General features: G+C 43.1%; 1 protein-coding gene across 1 annotated transcript in view; it reads left to right on the top strand.

Moving 5' to 3' along the window:
- The first annotated feature begins 1,324 nt into the window (after positions 1–1,324).
- The window catches only part of HRH2 (histamine receptor H2), a 41,565-nt gene continuing 18,615 nt past the window's right edge, over positions 1,325–24,274 (top strand). The window contains exon 1 of the mRNA XM_088475790.1: positions 1,325–2,442. Coding sequence (XP_088331916.1) covers positions 1,325–2,442 — 1,118 coding nt within the window. The remainder of the gene's footprint in view (positions 2,443–24,274) is intronic.

Here is a 24,274-nt window from a genome sequence, read left to right as displayed (position 1 = left end):
CTTTCTGGGGGTCTGGGGGACTACCCAAAAAATTGTGTCTCCTGGAAAGTACAGTAGGTAAGTGCCTGATAGTGCTTGATGGTCCCACTAGGTGCTAAAGAAACTTGCTTGTTTTTCCTTGCTTGAACTCCAGCAAGAGGTAGACAAGTCATTGACAGGATGACAGACTAAAGATAAACCAATCAGGTTCACATGCCTGTCATGTGTTAGTGGTACCACCACAAAGATGGCCAATTACAGAGCCAGATCCCCCTGTACACACGCAGCCTTCTATGCAGGAGATCCAATTCCTCCAATCCCTTCTGTGGTCTCCTTTGTATCCGTGAGGGCTGAGCTCCTAAACTCTGCTGATGCTGTTATCCTGGGAGCTGATATAGAGTTGCCAGCAATGCTGATGTTCATGGAGTTGAGCCTTTTTTGCTACTGTGAATCCCTAAAAACTTGCATGGTCTGTCTCAAGGGCATTTTAATAGAGTTTTGTGGGTGCATCACTGAAATGTTTGTGTTCACAGACTCAGATGGAAAAGCTACACCTGCTTTAGGGCTGTTGCAAGTTTCGATAGTGTGACCGATGGTAGCTTGTAAAGATGTACAGTGCCTTGTACATTCATACTCACAGATGTACACCAGGGAAGGACTTTGTATTGGCATTTGCATAAAGTTGCTAATGAGCGACTGCAAAAAGGCAACTGCCACGTCTTCATCAGGTCCATAAAGTTTCTACATGATATATCTCACGATTTCACATACTGATATATCCCTTTGGGTTAACTCTGGGTCTATTTGTATTTAATACAACAATAACTGGCATCATTTGTAACTGATGCATACTTAGCTTGTCATCATATACTAAGTAACATGATATGTATTTTATACTCTTCTAACATTTACTTCTTATTCATCTTTGCAGGTTGTTAGAGGTGTCCTGCTAATTAAGAAGTATGCTGCAAACTCCAGACTACCTCATGCGAAATGTTGTGGCTGCAAGCTATGGATAATGTATTAGAAAACAGAATCTCATGACTAAACAAAACTACTGTGCAACTGTGCCATAGAGGAACAAGAGTATAACAAAGAGGTTAGAAAAAATAAAATCAACGAAAATTAAGAGCCAAGCAACTGCTCCAGGACTTATCGGGGTCCAGCAATGCATAACAGAGCACATCATTGCTGGACCCCTTGCACAAATATCCATCAATGACTAGGATCCTCTATGATTATTTTTAATGATATTGTACCTCTTAGAATGCCACGTTTTAGCTATCTGTTACCATAAGCAACCTCATAGGCAAATTCACTGTAAGGAACTGTACATGTAAAAGCAATGTGTTCTGTCATGGATGACGACCATAAGGATTCAATTGCTACATGCTGGAAGACGATCCTATATAATGTTCTCATTGGTGTTGTGCTTGTACTAATCATTGTCATTACTATTTGTGGCAATGTAGTGGTCTGCCTAGCCGTGGGATTTGATAGGAGGCTCCGTAGTATGACAAATTGCTTCATTGTGTCATTGGCTATCACAGACCTTCTACTGGGTATTTTGGTGCTACCGTTTTCAGCCTTGAACTTGCTACATGAAGAATGGCCTTTTGGATCTACCTTCTGCAACATTTATACCAGCCTGGATGTTATGCTGTGCACAGCCTCTATTCTAAATCTTTTCATGATAAGCTTGGACCGCTACTATGGTGTTACAGCTCCTCTGCGCTACTCCATGCTCGTGACTCCTTGTCGGGTGGCCATAGCTATGGGTGTGATATGGGTGGTATCACTTATGGTCTCATTCCTTCCTATTCACCTTGGCTGGAATACAAAAGATAAAACTATCCAGAACTCTAGGGGAGATGATAACAAAGAATGTAAGTTGGAGCTGAACAAGGAGTATGTATTAGTTGATGGCTTGCTAACATTCTACCTTCCCTTGGTCATAATGTGTCTCATGTACTACAGAATCTTCAAGATTGCCAGGGAGCAAGCCAAGAGAATTAACCACGCCAGTTGTAGCAATGCTGTGAGCCCCACCCTACCAACAGTTCGGGAACATAAAGCTACTGTGACTTTGGCTGCTGTAATGGGGGCCTTCATCATCTGCTGGTTCCCTTACTTCACTGTATTTACCTATGAAGGAGTGAATAATATTGAAGTGGATGAGACGGCCTTCTTAATAGTTCTGTGGTTAGGCTATGCCAATTCTGCTCTCAACCCAATTTTGTATGCTGCTCTGAATAGGGACTTCCGTACAGCTTATCAACGACTCTTACGCTGTAGGCGTGTGGGCCCCTTTAGCCATGAAACACCCCTAACATTACTTCATATTCGTCATCCCGGAGACAAGACTGTACAAGAAATGCCAAACATTCATGAGGAGAAGCCACACAATCTGCAAGAGAAGAATGGAAAAGAAAGTAGTCCTTTCATCAAAAATGTAGCACACAGGTAAAGTTATTCCATAGATATATTGATTGGAAAGTTGATATATTTGTTATTTAAACAAAACTGAACACATATTCATTTATCTATTTAAGTTACACTTGTGTCAAATTTAGAAAAAATATCTTTGACCTAAAGTCTTTTGAGTGAATGTGTTTTTTTTAATCTGGCAAAGTTGATGATACAGTATGTACTGTAATTAGGGATAGATTTAAAAAACAATGTCTTTCCCACCTTACACTATTCCTCAGAGACGCATAATAAGCATGCACAGCAAACTTATCTCACATCGGTGTCTCCCTGTATCTCCATTGCTGTCTCCTTTCCTGGTGTTTGATCCAGTAAAGAACACAAGAGCAGTGTTGGACTGGGCCATCAAAGACCCTCCAGCTGAATGCAATGGTGTGGACACAGGAAATACATAAAACTGCAGCTCATTATATATAATAAATAAATTGTTATGATATATTACATTTACTATACATGAAAACGTTCATATTCTGATTATTTCTGCCATTAATTTTTATGCGTGTAATTTATACTTTAATGTTTATTACAGTATTTATTTTTACTATTGGTTAACTTAATTGGCTGAAGGATTATATTATTATATACCTATAGGACTAGCAGGGGTGTATTAAGAGAGGAGGGTGATGAAGGCAGTCTTCGTCCGGGGTCCCCTCCTCTCTCTCTGGTGGCCAGCAGTGAGCACAGCGCCGCCAGCATCAGTAGACTCTGGGCACTAGTTTGTGCCCAGAGTCTACTGTGCATGTGCAGGTCACCGGGAAAATGGTGCAGCTGCGATACCCGACATGGGACTTCTGAGAGGTAAGTATTAGAAAGTATGGGTGCAGGGAGTGCTGTGTGGGCCCCCCTGGACCCAGGGGCCCATGTGCACCACACACCCTGCACTCATTATAAATACTCATCTGACTCTAGTGGTCTAATGTTCTCCACAACACCAGTCAGCTCCCACCGACACACAGGGTGAGCATACAAACTCCTCACAGATATGAAACCAATGATATCAAACAGCAGTGCTAACCACTTTATGACATACTGGGGTCAATTCAGTTAGGATCAAGGCGTAGAAACACTGACAAGGGCAGCTGAAGTCGCCCCCCTTGTGGCTCGATCTTACCCCACACTCGTAGATTTTTGTATGCAGCCATATAGGGCTGCGAACAAAAATCCACAAATCCAGTGGTATTGTAAGTGTGGCATATTGCCGCACTTACTCGTCGGTGCGACATAGTCATGCCTAATTGAATATGTTATACTAATACTCTCTTCTTGCAACTGCAGTTTAATATTAAGTGTAAGATATGTATAATTCAAATGTTTCACCTATTTTTCTCCAGTTAATTTTTTTGTGGTTGTGGTCAAAAAATAACTGTTTATATGATAAATCCACAGCCCTTTGTTCCTAAACAATTTTGACTTATATATTATTTTGCATACTTAAGACATTGGGGTACATGTAATAACCTGTAAGTTGCAGACAGCCAAGCGATTTCAGTGATTTAGTCGATAGATTTAAAGTATTTTAAGATTTTTTAAATAATATTATAATAAATGTTCCCTTGCAAATTTTATTTTAATGCTTTATTTACACTGTTTTTTTGTACATAACAATGTACAACAAATGAGATAAACAATATATTGGCAAATACACTGGTAGTAGTACAGTAGTACAGTGGCGGATCCATGGGGTGATTGGAGCGATTGACTTCCTTAGCACATTCTGTCCATGATCAGCCACTTTCTTTCTGCTGTCAGGTGAGTCCTTTCTTAGCAACCCCCTTGAGTCAGTTTAGCCCCATAGACAGGTGATATGTGCACCTTGTTAATAATACTTTCAGTTAAATCCCCCTGAATCCAGTGTGTGGCTACAGTGACTGACTCAGTTGCAGTAGCTTCATCTAACAATTATAACTAGCTTACAAATAGATAGAACTTGAAGTTTCCAACATAGGAGCAAATATCTCATGTGTTAAGTGTTTGACTGTGGTGCATTTTTCATGTCTCCTGCATGGCAAGCTGGTCATTGTGTGTTTTAAATACAGGGGGATTAAAATGATAGTTACTATTGACAAGGTATGCATATAATACCCAAAGGGCGGGATGTACTAAGCATTGCATTGTGGATGTCATACATCTTACCATTCATTAGGTAAGAACTCTGGTATGTACCTAGACATGTTAATAAAATCGCAAAGGACAGCTCTCCCAATGACCTGGGAGTCCTTCTGCGCATGCGCAGAATGAAACATGCACAGTAGGGGACACTGGGAGGAATGCAATTGGATCCCTCTCAGAAGGAAATGCAAAAAGATGCTCATAGTCTTCAACTGGGCAACACCATCTAAAAATGGGTTAGTATGTACAGTAGGTCACGTGAGATGCTAGATGGAAAAAATTTATAAGAAGAAGGTTTTAAAATGTTTTATCTGTAGAACAAAAGAGGACACTATGTTAGGAAATAAGTTGTTTAGCAAAGGTGTAAAGTTATCAAGCATTAGAGCATTTCTCTTCCCACAGCCAATCAATCAAAGCATCCTAATCTATTAAACTGGCAGTGATCAGCAGTGAACTGTCATTTGTACCTGGACCTCATTTGGGGCCTTTTTTGTGAAGAACCCAGGCATACCTAGATGGACCAATGAGGATCCTTATAGTTTGTGTGAGTAATTAACATGAGAACAAAGCTTAAGGCTCATAGAGGAATTTTTGGAAGGACTCCACTCTCTTTGTCCTTGTAATAATGATTACTGAGCGCTATATGTAATGATTATTGTGACACCTGTAAAAATAAAATTGGTTAAAAACAGTGTATGTTTATAGCTCCTTCAGGAGATTGTGGTGGGTCCCTTTGTGCACTTGACTGGCACTTATTCCCGCAAGAAGTGATGTTACCTCTCTCTCCCTACCTGACCCTTTCCTTGCGTCAGCCGCTTCTTCTCCTCTGACCGCAGTGGGGAATCCTCAATGTTCGCTCGCAGTGGTAGCGGTTGTGGTATAGTCCAGGGATCAGAGAGTCTGAGCCTGGCCTCGGCCTGGCTCTCTGTACTGCCGTGACGACTAGCCGCGATCGGCCGCTGATGATGATGTCATTCGGGAGCGGGACGGGGCATGCAATTCAACTGTGTAAACAGTCAGTCCAGAAATCATCCAGGGTTGCCATCTAATGTACCCAACGCGTTTCGTGCGCTTGCGCACTTTTTCACTTTGTCCTACTGATTTTTTCAGCACAGGCTTAAATGTTTTGTGCTGGTTACTAATTTGCAACAGGACCCCACACACTTTTATTTTTAAATGTTCACATTTTGTAAAAAAAATTAAATATTTTATGGAGCAGCCTCCATAGATCCCATTAATCTGTGCAGCACTTCTAAACCCCCACAGTTTTTGCAGTGGGATGGTGGCATGATTGTGCCGGGATCATAGTTGGATCAGGGTTTAGAAACAAATGGACATTGGCATTGGTTTCCAAAATAAAATCAAAATCAATCTATAGTAAATACAGTGTTTTGGGATCCTTAACTGCCAGTGATGCCCATTGGGTTCTTTAACACTGGCAAACTTGTAGTCTAGTGAATTTAAAGTATTATCTAATACAGTAGTAGGTGTAGTTACACCAAAAGTATTAATTAAATCAGTAAAAGAACCTGGCCCAAATTGCATCAGCCCACATATGCTTAAGGAGCTATGAGGCTTATTTAGCAAAAATAGCTATCTATTTAACAAAGACAGCAGCTGTCCTCTTATTGCTATCATAAATTCAGGATGGTGATAGCAATTAATGGCAGCCAAAAAAAGTAATAATTTTTGTTAGAGATGTGCTGTTTAGTTTTCCTGAAATATGAATGTCGTACCCCGATTGCTGTAGAAAAGGAATGTGGAAGTAACTTTCACTCTTACCAAAGTGGGTGGATTATGCTTCCTTAATTTCGTGCTTCCCTTGGTAGGTCATAGAGGCAAGGAAGGTTAAACTGACACAGGAAGTCACCACTTCAGGGTGCAATTAGAGTTCCAATTTATTGCAGAAAGCTAATAAAGGTTTGACAATGTTATAACGATATACAATGTTGCCATTAATATGTACACAAGTAAATCACATTTTCAACAAAATTAATATTTTATTATACTGGAATGGCTTATACTCCTTGGGCAAAATTTACTAAGAATCGAGTTTTGGTGAGTTTAGGTAAGTTTGCAATCTCACGTGAGTTTAGGCATGTTTTTCATCTCGCAAATTTACTAAAGACAAACTTGAGTGAGTTTGGAAGTGAGTTCTCTCTGTTCACTGTTAAAACTCATGTGAGATTGCAAACTCGAAAAACTCACCATCGGCCAAGTTAGGAAGTACTTTACATGAAAAAGATGCAACTCGCAAATTTACTAAGAATCGAGTTTCCAATCTCGTGTGAGATTGTAGCAAATTCACTCTGAAATTGAAGTTTCAAATAGAGCACCTCCTGAGCTGCGAGTTTGGCAGAAACATACACAGATCAGTGTGATTTGTGTATGTTTCTGCCTGTATACCTAATATAAAGTTTTTTTATAAAAAAAAATGACATAGGGTCCACCCCTAAGAGCCTAACCAGCCCTGGACTTGTCAGCCAGTCCTGGTTCCGTAAATTATGGGGAACAAAATGAGTAGGGTTCCACGGTAATTTAGGTACCAGCACCAGGCTGCAGGGTCAGTCCTGGTTTTAATTATAGGGGGAAATAAATGCGTAGGGGTCCACCTATAATTAAAACCAGCACCGGACCCAAAATGACCGGGGTGTAATGTCACAGCCCGGAGACCATATTACCGGCTCTCCAGGGCCAAAGCATTCTCACCCCAAGTTGCTCAGGCCAAGCTGGGGATCTAAGGGAAGGTGGGGACCCCCCAAAAAAGGGGTCCCCACTCTCCCGAACTCCAGGCTTGGTCTGAAGCCGGGGGCTCTTCCCCGCACCCCTGGGCTGTGGGCTCGGGGGTAATAAAGTGGAAAATCAAAGTAAACTATTGTATTTTACAGTGAAACTAGAGGTGCCAGCATTTCTGCCCTTTGGCACTTGTGGAACTACTAGTGCCAGCAGGCGGCCTTCACCAGTACTTCCACTGTAAAATAAATAGTTAAACAAAGACAGTACACAAACACCGTATACAGTACAATAAAGTTTAATACACACATACCTCACTCACACATACTTACCTGCTGCGGCTGTCTGGAAAATGTTGGTAATTCGATGTATATGAACGACCATTATCTACAGATATATCTGCAGATCATTTGATCTGCAGATATATCTTTGCATTGTGTACCCACCCTAAGCCTGCTAAGTTTAATTTTTAGGGCAAAGGTCTATGCATTACAGCCAGGGCTGCCATCAGAAATCATGGGGCCCGGGACTACCAAAATAGACAGGCCCCCCCCCCCCTTCCAGCCTATGTCCCCCTTTCCACCCCCTTGTCTTACCTTTTGCATGATACTCTGTTAGCTGGTCCGGCGGGTCTCAGTCCCACGCACCGGCAGCTCCTCTCTTCGGCAGGGAGCGCGACGTGACGTCACGAGGTCAGGGTCGCGCTCCCAGCAGTCCTTTAGGTAGGAGAAACTGTGTCACAGCAGGAACTCCTGCTGCGCCGCCGAGCTCTATGGTCTTGCTTGGCGTCGCAGCGGCAATCCCTGCTATGACCCAGTTAATAATGGTTACGGGTGTGTGGCGCGGGCTGGCTGGCTGTCGGCGGTACTAGTAGTGAGCAGGGCCTCCAGAGTGTCCGGCTGCTGCCATGCATGTGCCATGCAGCATCAGGGTTAGGAGCAGGCGGGCCCCCATAGTGACTGTACGGCTGTGGCTGTGTTAGGGGCGGAGCGGGAGGTCTTACCTGGGCTTGTACTGCGGCAAGGGGTAGGAGCGGACGGACGGGCCCCCCGAGTGTCTGGGCCCGGGACTCCAGTCCCGGCAGTCTCCCCCTGATGGCGGCCCTGACTACAGCTGTCCCACAGGGAAGGAAAGAAATCAGCTGCTCGTGGGCTACTAAAGAATGTACCTATTCCAATAGCTGAATAGTGTGCTGATGTAAACTGGATGCTGTCACACCTGTTCCTCGTCAGCAGGAATCTGCGATCAGCACCACCAGAAGCTCAGACAGCTCTCCCTCCTCAGTGCAATGTCCCAGCTGTCACTCAACAGGGCAGGGGTGACACTAGAGCTCTCCTCCAACAGGGCTCACTGACAGCTTTCCTGCAGTACAATACAAGAAGTCCTGGTCACCTGCAACAGGAAGTTGGCTTCCCTGCAGGGCACACACAGGCACTGGCTCCCCCTGATAAGATATGGCTGCCTCAATAAGTTAGCACTGGCGCAGCTCTGCCCTCTTAGGCTGTTACCTCAGGAGACTCAGCCTAACAGTCAGTGCTGGTCTCCTATTTATACCCTGCAGTCTCATGCCGGTCAGTTTCCCGTCGACTGCACACGCTGCTATAACTGACAACTGTCCTCTGCAAACACAGCACAGGCAGGACTCCCCGTTCCTGTCAGAGATGGGAGAGTCCCTGCCATGAGCCCCAGCAGGTGGCAGGGATATACCAACCTCCTCTCTGTGAGGGGGTTCACACACATGCATAAAAGTACTAACATTATGTATGTATAACTAACACACTGGCAACTATATTTATGAAAATAAATGAATTTTAACACATCCAACAGTTGTATAACATATATAGAGTGATGCCACATGTATGTATGTATGTATGTATGTATATAGGTAGCAACACTCATAAGGGCACATTTGGGCTGTAGTGGGGTATCATGAACACACCCAAACTTAGGGGTTTTAAGATGAATCTAGTCCCAATTTGGAATCACTCTGGGGTTCCGAATCGAACCAAGTCCTGGAGTTCTGCTGTCAGTTCGGAACTCGGATTTAGAAACAAAACTCGGATTTTGTATTGCATGTAAAGTTGCAATCAGTTCCAAATTATATTTTTTAGCTGTTTTTATCGATTTTTCATTGATACTTATCAACTTTTAAGGAATCCAAAACCGAACCAAAATCGAATGCAAACAAACCACTTGAGCATGGTTTTGCCAAAACACGTCGATGAATTAGAACCAAAACCAAAGCCAAAACATTGGTTCCACGGACATCTCTAATTTTTTTTTATATGAAATTTTTTTTTAAAACAATATTCACATTTTTTCTTCTATTTTGTTTTGTGAAAGTGGAAATGGAAGTCCAAGGTCACTACGGGTCCATGTATGCCATTTTGTCTCCACCCAGGCCTGGTGAAGAGATAAGTACAGCCTGTCTGCTGTCAGGCCAGCACCACCGGGAAGCAGAGCATCCGACCTTGCAAAACTGTAATAGTAAACTACAGCAATAGTAGATTTTTTGTTACTTGTATAAGCCTCCATTTATCTTTGTTAAATAGACCCATAAATTCTGTAATTAATGGACCACTATTTCTTACATTATATCATTGGCTCCTAAATTATTGGGTCTGTACAATAGAGAAAAATAGATGTGGCATTATAAAAAAGGGAACAAAGTGGGAAATCATAGACCTCTCAACCTGACATCCGTAATTAAATTATTTGAAAAGATAAAAATATGTTACAGAACATTATTTTATAATACAGTGGCATTAGGATTTCACAAAGGACAGTTCATGCCTAACAAATATTATTCCTTTTTATGTTGAAGTCATTTTAAACTTGATATTGGTAATGTAACATATATATGATATATTTAGAGTTTACAAAAATGCTTCATACATAACATAAAAGCAGAAATATCCATGTACACAGGTAGAGAACTGGTAGAACAATAGAAGCTAAAAATATATTGGGTTAAATACATATTTATCAAGCTAGAAAACTGGTACAGTAAGATTAAAACAAAATAGCAAAATGGGCCATGAAAAAGCAAATGACATTCAATGCACACAACTGTATATATACTTCATGGGCAGTACAGATGGTATAATGGTTAGCGTTACTGCCTCACAGCACTGAGGTCGTGGGTTTGATTCCCACCACGGCCCTAACTGTGTGGAGTTTGTATATTCTCCCTGTGCTTGCGTGGGTTTCCTCCGGGTGCTCCGGTTTCCTCCCACACTCCAAAAATATGCCGGTAGGTTAATTGGCTCCAAACATAAAAAAATTATTAACCATAGTGTGTATGTGTGTGAGCATGTGATAGGGAACATAGATTGTAAGCTCCACTGGGGCAGGGAATTGATGTGAATGGCCAAATATTCTCTGTAAAGCGCTGCGGAATATGTGTGCGCTCTATAAATAACTGGTAATAGTATGTAGAAATATTACTTACATGATACTTACAAGTTAAATGGAAAACAACTGGAAAAAACTGCAATGGAAAAGTACTAATTGGCAGAAAAGAAAGTGAACTGAGCAAAACAATTCTAGAAATACCCCAGCAAAATGCCCCACCCAGCAAAACATGAATAATTTAGTCCCACTAGCAGAGCAGCCCTCTTTATGCACAGATCCAGGCATTTCTTTAACAAAGGGCAATAATGAGCACGACTCCACAAATCTACATTGTTGCTGCTCTTTCATCTGCATTGCTATTAGCGCCTGATTGTTTTTTTGCTTTGGAATTTTTACAACCATTTTACCACTAGTTAAATGATAATACCTAATTTCCAAGTATTGCAAATTATTATGTCATAAAACAATAAAATTAAACCCTACACTTGAGGCAAACATAGTTTCCTTATCATAGCTTCAAGACGAAACCAACAACCAAAAACATAATACAGCCACAAAACAATAGTAAAAAAAAGTATAAAAGTTTTTAATGGCCAGGAAATTCACTAGAGTATCAACTAAAATATAATTAGCTACTTAACTGGCTAACAGCTATAACAACAGGATGGATGCATTTAGAAAAATGACAGCTTTAAGCACTAAATAATACACAAAAATGTCAAATTACCATCTGTCTTCTCTCCCACTCTACTCTATCTTTGAACTGAAATATATGATGGAAATAAACTGAGTGTACAGATCCTGGAGTAAAGTAAATTAGACTTCCAGGAATTCCTTAAGCCATATAGTGCTTACATTTACATGCATTTACTGTACTTACATAACATGTCTTCGAGCTGTAAGGCATTAGTTATGCAGCAATCACACAGAGTTAGATGCAAAGTAAGTTAGGCACGGCCAGGAGTTCTCCAGAATATACTCCCAGTACTCCTTCTGCCATTACACGGACGGAACACAGACATGCATTGACAATAGTGTTTGTGCAGAAGACTAATTGCACCTAACGACTAGATCATAGTTACTTACACAGTAGCAGAAGCTGTGTCAAATATTTTCAGTCTGTATATAATAAATATAATTTTACTGGATGTATGGAGCAGTTAAACTAATTGTCTATTGACATTACAGGATGGATAGTTTAAAGTGTCAACTGCAGTAAATTTCCTGAATCCAGAACAGGGCTTGAAATCAGATTGTTTGATATTGATATTAATATTTCAGCAGCGGGACTCTTTCTTTCCAGAGACTGAATCGCTACATGTGATTTTTGGTGTACAGTACCCCTCTAGAACAGAAGTACTGTTCAAAATATGACAAATCAGACATTTATAGACTTTCAAAACCAAGGAAACAGAGAGGGGGTGGTACTGGATTCCCAGGGCCTCTGTAGGGACCTGGGAGTGCAGGGGAGGTGTAACCTCCCCTGATGCTGTGAGCATGCCTCAAGTTCATGGCAGCATGCCCCATTTGTACAGTAAGTGGTGAATGAGGGGACATAACCATCTCTCCTCCTGTTGCCATGCTCCCAGGCCCTGTCCCACCGGAAGTCTCAGGGCCCTGTTCACTTGAACCAGTTCTTATTTGCATGGTAGTATGATATGTAGTATATACTTTTTACCACATATCAGAGTTATAATTGTGACTTGTTGTACCCCAGCCACAATGACATGGCTTACCTTGTTGTATACACACTGCTAAAGTCAGTGGCATATTAATAGAGGAGAGGACCCGCGTGCAGTCTCCATCCGGAGCCCCCTCCTCTCTCTGGCGGCCAGGCAGTGCACTGAAAGCAGCATGGTATCAGTAGACTCTGGGCACTAGCCTGTGGGTACAGTGTGTGTGGGGTGCCTGTGTGCCCCGCACACCCTACACCCATAATTCCAAATGCACATTGCATTTTCCAACAAGCAAATTTGCATTTTTCTTGCACAACTCCTAGAGCTGGTAAAAACGTAGGGAAAACCTTTATTTTAAGAAAAATGTTTGGAATCTTTGGTACATCCATCCCAATGAACAATCACACACTTGGAGGGGTCTAACTAAATGTTGTGTATTGGTATGTGGAGGTGTAAATGATTTGGGACAGGTATGTGGAGGTGTAAATGATGTGGGACAGGTATGTAGAGGTGTAAATGATGTGGGACAGGTATGAGGAGGTGTAAATGATGTGGGACAGGTATGTGGAGGTGTAAATGATGTGGGACAGGTACAGTATGTGGAGGTGTATATGATGTGGGACAGGTATGTGGGGGTGTAAATGATGTGGGATAGGTATGAGGAGGAGTAAATTATGTGGGACAGGTATGTGGAGGTGTAAATTATGTGGGACAGGTATGTGGAGGTGTAAATTATGTGGGACAGGTATGTGGAGGTGTAAATGTGGAGAAGGTGTAAATGATGTGGGTCAGGTATGTGGAAGTGTAAATTATTTGGGACAGGTATGTGAAGGTGTAAATGATGTGGGATTAGTATGTGGAGGTGAAAATGATGTGGGACAGGTATGTGGAGGTGTAAATGATGTGGGACAGGTATGTGGAGGTGTAAATGATGTGGGACAGGTGTGTGGAGGTGTAAATGATGTAGGACAGGTACAGTATGTGGTGGTATAAATTATGTGAGTCAGTTATGTGGAGGTGTAAATGATGTAAAACAGGTATGTGGAGGTATAAATGATGTGAGACAGTTATGTAGAGGTGTAAATGATGTGGGATTGGTATGTGGAGGTGTAAATGATGTGGGACAGGTATGTGGAGGTGTAAATGATGTGGGATTTGGTATGTGGAGGTATAAACAATTTGGAACAGGTATGTGGAGGTGTAAATGATGTGGGGCAGGTATGTGGAGGTGTAAATTATTTGGGACAGGTACGTGGAGGTGTAAATGATGTGGGATTAGTATGTGGAGGTGAAAATTAAGTGGGACAGGTATGTGGAGGCATAAATGATTTGGGACAGGTACAGTGTGTGGAGGTGAATATGATGTGGAGCAGGTATGTGGAGGTGTAAATTATTTGGGACAGGTATGTGGAGGTGTAAATGATGTGGAGCAGGTATGTGGAGGTGTAAATTATTTGGGACAGGTATGTGGAGTTGTAAATGATGTGGAATTAGTATGTGGAGGTGCAAATGATTTAGGACAGGTATGTGGAGGTGTAAATGATGTGGGACATGTACAGTATGTGGAGGTGTATATGATGTGGGACAGGTATGTGTAGGTGTAAATGATGTGGAGTAGGTAGGTGGAGGTGTAAATGATTTGGGACAGGTATGTGGAGATGTAAATGATGTAGTACAGGTATGTGGAGGTGTAAATAATGTGTCACAAGTATGTTGAGGTGTAAACAATTTGGGACAGGTATTTGGAGGTGTAAATGATGTGGGGCAGGTATGTGGAGGTGTAAATTATTTGGGACAGGTATGTGTAGGTGTAAATTATGTGGGATTAGTATGTGGAGGTGCAAATGATGTGGGACAGGTATGTGGCGGTCTAAATGATGTGTGACAGGTATGTGGATGTGTAAATGATGTGAGACAGTTATGTGGAGGTGTAAATGATGTAGGACAGGTATGTCTAAGTATAAATGATGTGGGACAGCTATATGAAGGTGTAAATGATGTAGGACAGGTATGTCTAAGTATAAATGATGTGGGACAGCTATATGAAGGTGTAAATGATGTAGGACAGGTATGTGGAGGTGGAAATGATGTGGGAGAGCTATTGAAGGTGTAAGTGATGTAGGACAGGTTATGTGGATGTTTAGATGATGTAGGACAGGTATGTCTAGGTGTAAATGATGTGGGACAGCTATATGAAGGTGTAAATGATGTAGGACAGGTATGTGGAGGTGTAAATTATATAGGACAGGTATGTGGAGGTGTAAATGATGTGGGGACAGGTATGTGGAGGTTTAAATGATATAGGACAGCTATATGAAGGTGTAAATGTTGTAGGACAGGTATGTGGAGGTCTAAATGATATAGGACAGGAATGTGGAGGTTTAAATGATAAGTGACAGTTACTAAATGAAGGTGTAAATGATGACAGGACAGGTATGTGGAGGTGTAAATGATGTGGGACTGCTATATGAAGGTGTAAATGATGTAGGACAGGTATGTGGATGTGTAAATGATGTGAGACAGCTATATTAAGGTGTAAATAATGTAGGACAGGTATATGGAGGTTTAGATGATGTAGGACAGATATGTGGAGGTTTAAATTATATAGGACAGGTATGTGGAGGTGTAAATGATGTGGGACAGCTATATGAAGGTGTAAATGATGTATGATAGGTATGTGGAGGTGTAATTGCTGTGGGACAGCTATACGAAGGTGTAAATGATGTGGGACAGCTATATGAAGGTGTAACTGATGTAGGACAGATGTGTGGAGGTTTAAGTGATGTATGACAGGTATGTGGAGGAGTTGCAGTAATGGGAAATGGGTTTTTGAACTTGCAGATGAGAGGTAAAATTATTTATGCCAACTTTATACAAACTAGTATAAAAACTCTGAAAATCACTTTGAACACACTTTTCTCTTCCCAAAATGCTGGAAACATGGTAATTTGCTGTGAAACACTTGCTTGCTATCCTTTTTCACCCTTTAATAAAGAGTGCAAAAATCAGCTATTTGACACAGTACTTTCCTTGTGGCCTCTATCAAACGTGTGTTCGTGCTATCTCAGCTGCCAGTTTTTGGGGTCCCCACTTTTTCATGCCCTTCTCCCAGGTTGCATTTTATAGAAAAGTTGCACAAACTCACCACAAGTACCATGAATAGGCATTTGTAATTGAATGTCGCATTTCTCGGGTGCACGTATCGTGCGATGTATGCGAGTTTCATGGAACTCGTACCTAATTCAATTGAATTTCCTTAGTAGAAAAAAGCAGTGTTGTTTTGGTTTTAACTAGTTCCAGAAACAGGATGTGGAAACCATTATAAATCTTGTATCAACTTGCAACTTTAGGTGTGTACAGGCACCAGGGGTGTAGCTACCATGGGTGCATGGGCTGCGGTTGCTATGGGGCCTGCAGCACCTCCGGGACCCGCCACCTCCTGCAGCTAACTCACCTCAGTGACCTTACAGTGAGAGAAGCCGCTGATCCCTCTTGCAAGCTGCTTCTTAGGGGTAAATATAGTAAAGTTAGAGTTTTAGAAATGAGTTTTAGAAGAGATGTTGCCCATAGCAACCAATCAGATTCTAGCTATTATCTTCTAGAAGGTGCTAGTGTAAGTGTAATCTGATTGGTTGCTGTGGGCAACATCTGATTGCATACCTCCCAACATGACCCTCTCCAGGAGTGACACAATGCTCTGGTCCTGGTAAGAGGTGGGGCTGCAGCACAGTTCAAAATTCAAATAGGGGAGCCACACCAACTGTCATATCACACACTGCCAAACATCACTGGCTGGGACTCACTGGCAGTTGGTGTGACTCCCCTATTTGAATTTTGGACTGTACTGCAGCCTCACCTCTGTAACCACCACCAATCATAAATTACCAGGGAAGTCCAGGACCCGAGCATTGTCCCTCCTGGCGAGGGTCATGTTGGAAGGTATGCGATTGGTTGCTATGGGCAACATCTCTTCTAAAACTCACTTCTAAAAACTTTCACTTTAGTAAATTTACCTCTTAAGCTGGGTACACACTGACAGATACAATGGCCAATCAATTGATCGGCCAATATATCTGCTGCCCGTCGGCCAGTGTGTACCCGCGACATGTCAGTGAACTTCGTCGTTCACCGACATATCGCATTGGTTGTGTCTGCAGATATATCTGTTCATCGGCATGTGTGTACGGGCGATCCGCAGGTCGCTCCGTACACACACTGCGGCATCTGTGGAGAGGGGGATGGGACACGCCCCCGACATGCCCCCCGGCCGCCGGGACCCGCGAACAGACACAGATGATGGCCATTCAGTGTGTATGAACGAACTTCATCTGCAGATATATCTGTATAGTGTGTACCCACAATTGACAGGCACACTTTAGCCTGTGATTAGGAAGCAGTTTGTTGCAGGGATCATCAGCGTGCGGGACCCCGTCAGCAGTAGCGCCCCAAAACTTGGTGAGATGTTACGTATTTATCATAATACTGATAAAATATCCTTAATTGTGTGTTTCAAGATATACAGCATTTCCTAGCCCATTTTAACTATAGCATGCTGTATATTTTATGTACAATTTTTTTGTCCATCATGTATATTGTATTAAACTCTTATAATTTGGAAGGAGAAAACTATGATTTCTTCTGTGTTCCAAACACAATATTTCTGTCTTTATGCACAGGGCAGGTTTGTGATTTATTTACATAATTACAGCGTTAGCACTTTACTGTGCTGAACTAATAGACTGTTTACTTAATGTAAGCAGTGTATATACAATGAAAAAGCATTCCTTAGATAGTGCATAGATAAAGAAGTGAGAGAAGGTGAGTTCAAGTACTGTACTAGGGGACAAAACAGACACGTGTGAAAGTAATGGATATGAAATTCAAGAGAGGTTTACATAGTCAGTTAAAATAAAATATGTGCTCCATTTAATTGCTGGCGCCATATTTCGATTAGTATCACAGTAAATATAGAAAAAACTCATAACTCCTTTAAAAGGGTTATGTCTTGTTATTGAATAGAGGGCCTGGTTCAGCTTTGGGAATAGAGTGCCTGATTCAAAGCCGGACGCTCTGACCAGAGCGCTCGCTCTGAATCAGGGCCCTTCTACATGAAAATGGAGCATCCTCCTGGAAGCTCGCATAGCTGTGGGTGACCACCCACTGCTTATGCGAGCGTCCATGATGATGGTCGCGATGGTCAAGACCATCGGGCTTGTGACGGAGACCCTGCGGTAGGGTCTCGCTGCCGCAAGCCCTGGAGTGATTTTGGCTCTATCAGAGCCAAAATCACTCCCACTGACATCACTACTGATGTCAGTGGGGCCGGCTTCAGACGGTAGGCGTTCCCATGGGAATGCCTCCGTCTGGCAGCCATCCCCCGGCACGCCGACCAAAGGGGGCGTGCTGTCAATCAACATCGACAGCACGCCCCCTTTAGTGCGAGACCCGGAGCGACGGCTACCCCGACGCTAGCCGGGTCTCGCGCATGCGCACGACGGAGCTCCCTCCGTCGTGCGCATGCGCAGTGGGGTAACATCGGACCCGCTTGCGAGCGTCCTGCGCTCGCGAGCGGGTCTGAATTACCCCCAGAGTGAGAAACAGCAAGTAACTGATCATCTTGGTGAAACCATGCTGCGCTGCAGGTGTGGCAGATGTAAGAGATTTAGATTTGGGAACGAGGTGTCCAAACTGACATCTAAATTGTACAGTAATAATAAAGCTGTGCAGTATTTGTGGACTACATGAATAAGCAGCCAGTATTTACCCTACATGCAAAATAAAATGTATGTATTTGCACCCCTTGAATTGCTGGTTCACAGTTACGTGCTCTTTTTCACTCTATTCCCAAAGCTGAATCAGTCCAGAGCCCTAAGTGTTTACTAACACAAAACTTGCTCCTTAAGGGGCGTATTCATCATCACTATTTTTTCACAAAAGCGTGTGAAAATTAAAATTTTCACATACTGTTAAAATAAAATAAGTGTCAGGGCCATTCATCAAGTTCCAAAAAATATATTTTTTTCAGAACTTGATGGTGTTAGTGAACGCCATCCAGAGATGGCGTTCGGTCCTCAATAACCTTTACAGGCTGCTGTTTACACGGCAGCCGCTACAGCAGAGGGATCTTTTCAAATCCCTCCAGCTGTGTCTCCTTCCTTACCTTCGGCGGCTCTGATTTCACCAAGCAGCAGGTCCTCTTGTGCTGCAGCTTCTTCCGCAGGGGCTCTGGGGGAAACTATATAGTACACTGTGGCAGCTGTGGTTACATACAGCGGCAGTGGGACGGAGTGACACCAGCGGAAAAGGGAGAGAGTGGTAAGCGGCAGTGGTGTCCAGCAGGGGCAGTCTTGCTGCGGGGCGACAGACACGAGGGTTACATACAGCGGCTTTTGGACACACACTGACTGGGTAGGGGGAGAGTGGTGAGCGACAGTGACGGCCGGCGGGGGAAGGGCAGCCGTGGTGGGACAGACACGGGGGGTTACATACAGTGGCAGTTGGACACACACTGGCAGGGAAGGAGTAGAGTGATGAACAGCTGTGGAAGGGTGGCCGAGGGTGGGGTGGGCTGGGACTGGCGGCAGCAGGTGGGGGGTGTCTGGAAGAGGGAAGATAGTCCTTGGCACAGGGCAGTGGCTGCGGCTGAGAGAGGAGAGACACAGGGTAGTGGCTACTGGCTGGGTGAGGGGAAACACAGGGCCGGGGCTGCGGCCTGGAAGCGGAGACAGCATTGCTACAGGGAGAAAAGTATCACATTTCCGAAAGACTGACTCGCAAAAAAAGCTGGTTTTCAGAAGTGATACTTTAGACAAGTGATAATTATGTAATGATGAATAGGCCACTAATTAAGAAGTAATTTAATTCAACCTTGTCACTAGGAGACAATGTTTGGCAAATACATAATAATGCATTTACTAAGTTAGGACTCTATACTGTAAGAGCAAGTGTGAAAAGTTGTAGCAGAGATTCCAAGTGTACCCTATGGAATGTGACCTCAGGCTGGCATGTCTGATAATGCCCAATCAGAGTTTCCATATGATAGCAAGTCCTTCTGCAAAGGATTGTTTTCACATGGCAGCTGCTGACGTCCTATGCCAGCATGAGGCATGAGATAATCTCATTACTATCTTTATGTTGCTTGGCAGAGATAGAATGGCAATCATCAACATCTAATACCGAATACATTTAGATGTGGTTAAAACTATTAACTTTTTAATAAATTAAATGTTCCATTTGTTAGGACAGAAGTGTAAGAAATCACATGGAAATTGACTTGAAAATGAATATTACTAACCAGAGGTGGTTTAAGAGAGGAGAGGGTCCGTGTGCATGCTCCGTGTGGGCCCCCTCCTCTCTGGCAGTGCAGAAGACTCTGGCTTTAAGTCTACTGCGCAAGATGCAGAATGGAAAACAGTGGGTATGGTGAAGATCAGGGGTGCGCCAGCTGCTGTTGAACTACACATCCCAGCATGCCCTGCCACAGTTTTAGCAATCCCCAATAATATAGAGCAGGGGAAATACAAGACATTGATAAGTGTATGTTTAGTGAAAATCGCAAACCATGTTTTCACTAGTTCCATAAAGTAGAAATAAGGACAAAACCAGTGAGATGAAGAAAAAAACGTAATTGAAACAGAGCCGTAACTAGACTTTCTGGTGCCCTGTGCCAATTTTTTTTTTAAATAGAGACATAAGATAGTGCACCTGAAAAAGGGCCATGGCATCATGGGGAAGGGTCAGGGAAGAGATAGGGGAGGCCAGGAGATGCTGGGGATAAAGGAAGAGGAAGCTACAAGCGAGAATGATAAAAAACAGGAAAATTTACAGGCCCAAACAGTGCCCCCTGCCCTGCGGTGCCCTGTGCCATACCCTAGTTACAGCCCTTGTCAAAACATTGGAATAAACATTCTCAGTCATGTTAGGTGTACTAGTATCTCCACTGAAATGTACATGGATATAATGTAAGCATCTCCATCTGAAAAGTTTTACATTACAATAATTGTTGTCAGTGTAAGCGTAGATAGGTAAGGCACATCATATTTCTCATTACATCTTATCCACCATTGATGGTTTGCGCACAAAGAATATTTTAATTCTGTTGTCAGCAACCATAGTTCTGTGAAGGTACTGTTTAACGATAAGAGGTGTTGAAAAGGGGGTAGTGCTGGTACAGAGGGCCTGGGTCTCTCTGTGGGCTGGGCATGCAGGGGAGGTATAACTGTACCCCCCAAGATGCCACTGCTAAGCCCTCATCATCATGAAGTGGCAGCAAATAGTTTATACAAAAGCCATCCGATAGGTTGTGCCATGGCCCCACTTGAGCACATCCCCCAGATAGAGCTATATTACTGTAGAAGAGAGTCTGCTACAGAATGCTATGAAAAGAAAGTAGTATTGCATGGCACTTCCGGTTTTCCTATGGTTTGTGGAAAATGTGTATCTAACACAGTGGTAAATTGATTCTACAATGTATCCTGGCCAGTGTTTAGGCCAGGCGATAATTTTCATACCAAGGTTGTAGTTGTAGTGCTGATAGTAAATGGGTAAATTGAAGTCTCCTTAGCACACTGGGCCCCTGGCTAGTTTCAAGTCTGCCACTGGTATAAAGACATCAAATAAAGAATCTCTTACTGGGGCTCATTTAGGGCTGGCCACAAAGGAAAGGAAGCATGCAAGAAAAAGCTTACTTACATGTATATATTTAGTGTAGCATTTACACCAGATGTGTGTTAGTCATACAAGTGTGTATACTTACACCCCATGATAACATGTGTCTTAACAGTGTTAGATGTACATGCTAAATATATGTACAGTATGTTACCCTATTTGTACTCAATATAATGTAATGAAGTGTCATACACACATGATAGAATGGGTTTGGAGTTCCCAGTGGTCGACAGTGAAAATCCCAACAGCAGTAGATAAGTATACTACCACTAACCCTAACCACTAACCCCTACGCTAACCCTAACAGAATCGGTATGTAATGCCGCCGGATCAAAAACCGACAGTGGCAGCCCGACCAGTCTGAATCCCGACTGTAGCAGGTAAGTACTCTAACCCTCCCCTCTCCCTACCCTAACTCTCCCTCCTTAGTGTTGCCTAACCCTAACCTCCCCCCTAGTTCCTAACCCTAACCTCCCCCCCGTTAGTGCCTAAACCCAACCACCCCTCCCTGCACCCTAAACCTAACCTTCCCAGGGGTGTGCCTACGCTAACCCCCCTAGTGGTGCCTAACCCTAACCGCCCCTTTCCCTACCCTATCCTTGACCCTCCCAGGGGGGTGCCTAACCCTAAGCTCCCCTGGGGGTCCCTAAAGCGAGCCCTCCCCCCCTGTGGCTACACGCTAAGACACCCGGCTTACCGTCGTTCGGTAACCCGGGTGTCGGAATTTAGTAGTGGGACTAATGATAGGCATCGGGATTTCGATGCCTATATTTAGTCCCATGTCGGGATGTGGCTGTCAGGATATCGGCGAGTGGGATAGATCCCACCGGTATCCTGACTACATCCCACCCTAACTCTCCCCCCTAGTGCCTAAACCTAACCTCCCCCTCCCCGCACCCAAAGCCTAACCCTTTCCCCTTAGTGACTAACCCTAACCATCTCTCTAGTGCCTAACTCTAACCCTAAACCTAACCCTCCCTTAACCCCCGATACTTACCTTCGGGATGCCGGTGGTCAGGATACTGGAGCCAGCAACCTGACTCAGTCAGGATTTCAGCACCGGTATTTAGTTCGTCGGCATCCTGCACGCTGGGATGCTGACTACATCCCTGATAGAATATTGCTTTTACAAACATTAATAAATGTGAAAGTATTTTTTTCAATATCAAATATACTGAAATACAAATACCTTGACATGTGTTGTGTTACCCTTTGAAAATCATATGATAATCTTCTGTCCTGCAGTAGGCCAATAGAAATGTCAATGAAGCAATGTAAATATATGGACACACCTCATATAATATAGCTACCATGCTAATGAATTTAGAATTACCATCTGTAGGGATCAATACACAATCAGCCACTTAAGCCGTGTACATACTAGACGATGTCTAGTGTGCCTGACATCTTCAGCGGCAGGACCTGGCGGGGGAGCCGGCATCGGAAAGTGCATACACACTTGCCGATGCCAGCAGCGACAGAGTGACGATGGGGGCCATGCTGCATTTGACAGCATGGCCCTCGCTAACGACATCCTCCGTTGGACCTGCATGTAGCTCCGATGGAGGATGTCGTTGACGATGCGCAGGAGCATGCATCATCAGCAAAATAACGGGTACACAGTAGATGATGTGCCCGGTATGTTGTTCCGATCCACCAGATCGGACGTCATATCGTCTAGTGTGTACCCAGCATTAGAAGTGCATAGAAAGTGCTGATGATAGTCATTGACATTATTGAATTGTATATTGTTGCACCAGCCTTACCGGTACCTGCAAGAGATGCACCTTATAAGCTGATGAGTCCACATCTACTGTAATTGTGTCTCTCTTAATAATGTGAACATACCCTTACTATATTCAGCCTACTCTTGCCCACGCCAACCAGCTCTATTCTGCCTCTCCAAAGTAATCAATATGAATAAACTCTACAGACGAACATATGCATACATGTGTTTGGTGCATATATGCAGTACAGAAATTAAGTAATATAATTTACTGCTGCAACTGTTTGTGTGCATGCACTGTATGGGAATTTGTAAAAACATTCTGACTCGCCGCAAGCACAGGAACAATTCAACATTACTCTGGAGCAGAGACAGTTGATCCGGAGATCAGTTGTCCCCGTGAATGCAGTCACCGCTACTTTAGTAGTGGTAAAACATAGCAGTGCTGAGACTGACTCATCAGTGTTAGTGCACTTGCGTGAATTGCGTGCAGTCTAGCTCCAGAAATTTTGTATTTTCGGAGCTTAAAGAATTTAAGTACACTAGTATGGGGACGGCGGGCCAGATTGGGGCTGTAAGGTAAGCAGGAGATATCATTGATATCTCCTTGGTTACCTTTAGAATAGCCCTGACATTTTATACAAAAGTAGGTTAAAATGTAAATGTTCACCTGCTTTTGTATAAATTAAGTGATGAGGAATAGAACCCTAAGAGCAGGGGCAAACGTGGGATTTCTAGAGAGGGGGTTTCCAAATGCTTGATTTTAGAGTGAGCATTGCCAGGCCATGAAGAGGGCATAATTCTCACGTAACCAGCCACAGTCCGCCTCAAAAAAGGGCAGTGTATGTAATCCTTCAAATATGTACAGGGGCAGCGATCATAGCAAGCCACAGTAAGAAGCGGCAGTAGGGCCAGTTCGTCTGAGCAGAATGTTCTTATTTCCAGACGTGGGCACCATTTCGCAGTCCAAGTCCCCTGCTTTGCATAGCATTGCAGCAAATCCAGGAGTCTGGGTGAGCGGCATAAGAAGAACCTAGCACCAGCCCTGGACATACATGTACACATTGGTCTCCTTATACACTGCATTTCAGGCATTCCCTTGCATTTGCCAATGAAGAGAAGTACTCTGTAGTCATAACCAGCAACTATTACATAACTTTTCTTTCTTTTTTGATTTCCGAACTCTTTACATACTGACTACTGTATAAATTCAATATATCTCTATTGTTTTATTATTGTGTATCTGAACACAGTGTTAAAGGTCCAGTGCTTTAGTGTTCATTTGTACATTCTGTGCAGTTAGTACAAGCAGCATACAATTAGCCTTTGCTGTAGTCCTGTCACAATGACAAATGACCCTGACACAGTTCTGCAGTATTATCTTAGAGAGGCAGTGCACAGTTTAAATGCTGGGTTTTTGTTAGCTTTTCATTCATGTACTTTACAAACTTGCTCTCTTCAATCTCCCTGTTCTTTATTCATCTGTGGGGCACTTGTCACTTTGTGACATTTCCTTAAGTGGAAGACTTACTTAGAACATCTT

Source organism: Taudactylus pleione, unplaced genomic scaffold (genome assembly GCF_031769625.1).
Source record: "Taudactylus pleione unplaced genomic scaffold, aTauple2 ptg000178l, whole genome shotgun sequence".
Lineage (NCBI taxonomy): Eukaryota > Metazoa > Chordata > Amphibia > Anura > Myobatrachidae > Taudactylus > Taudactylus pleione.
This window is presented reverse-complemented; position numbering and strand designations above follow the sequence as displayed.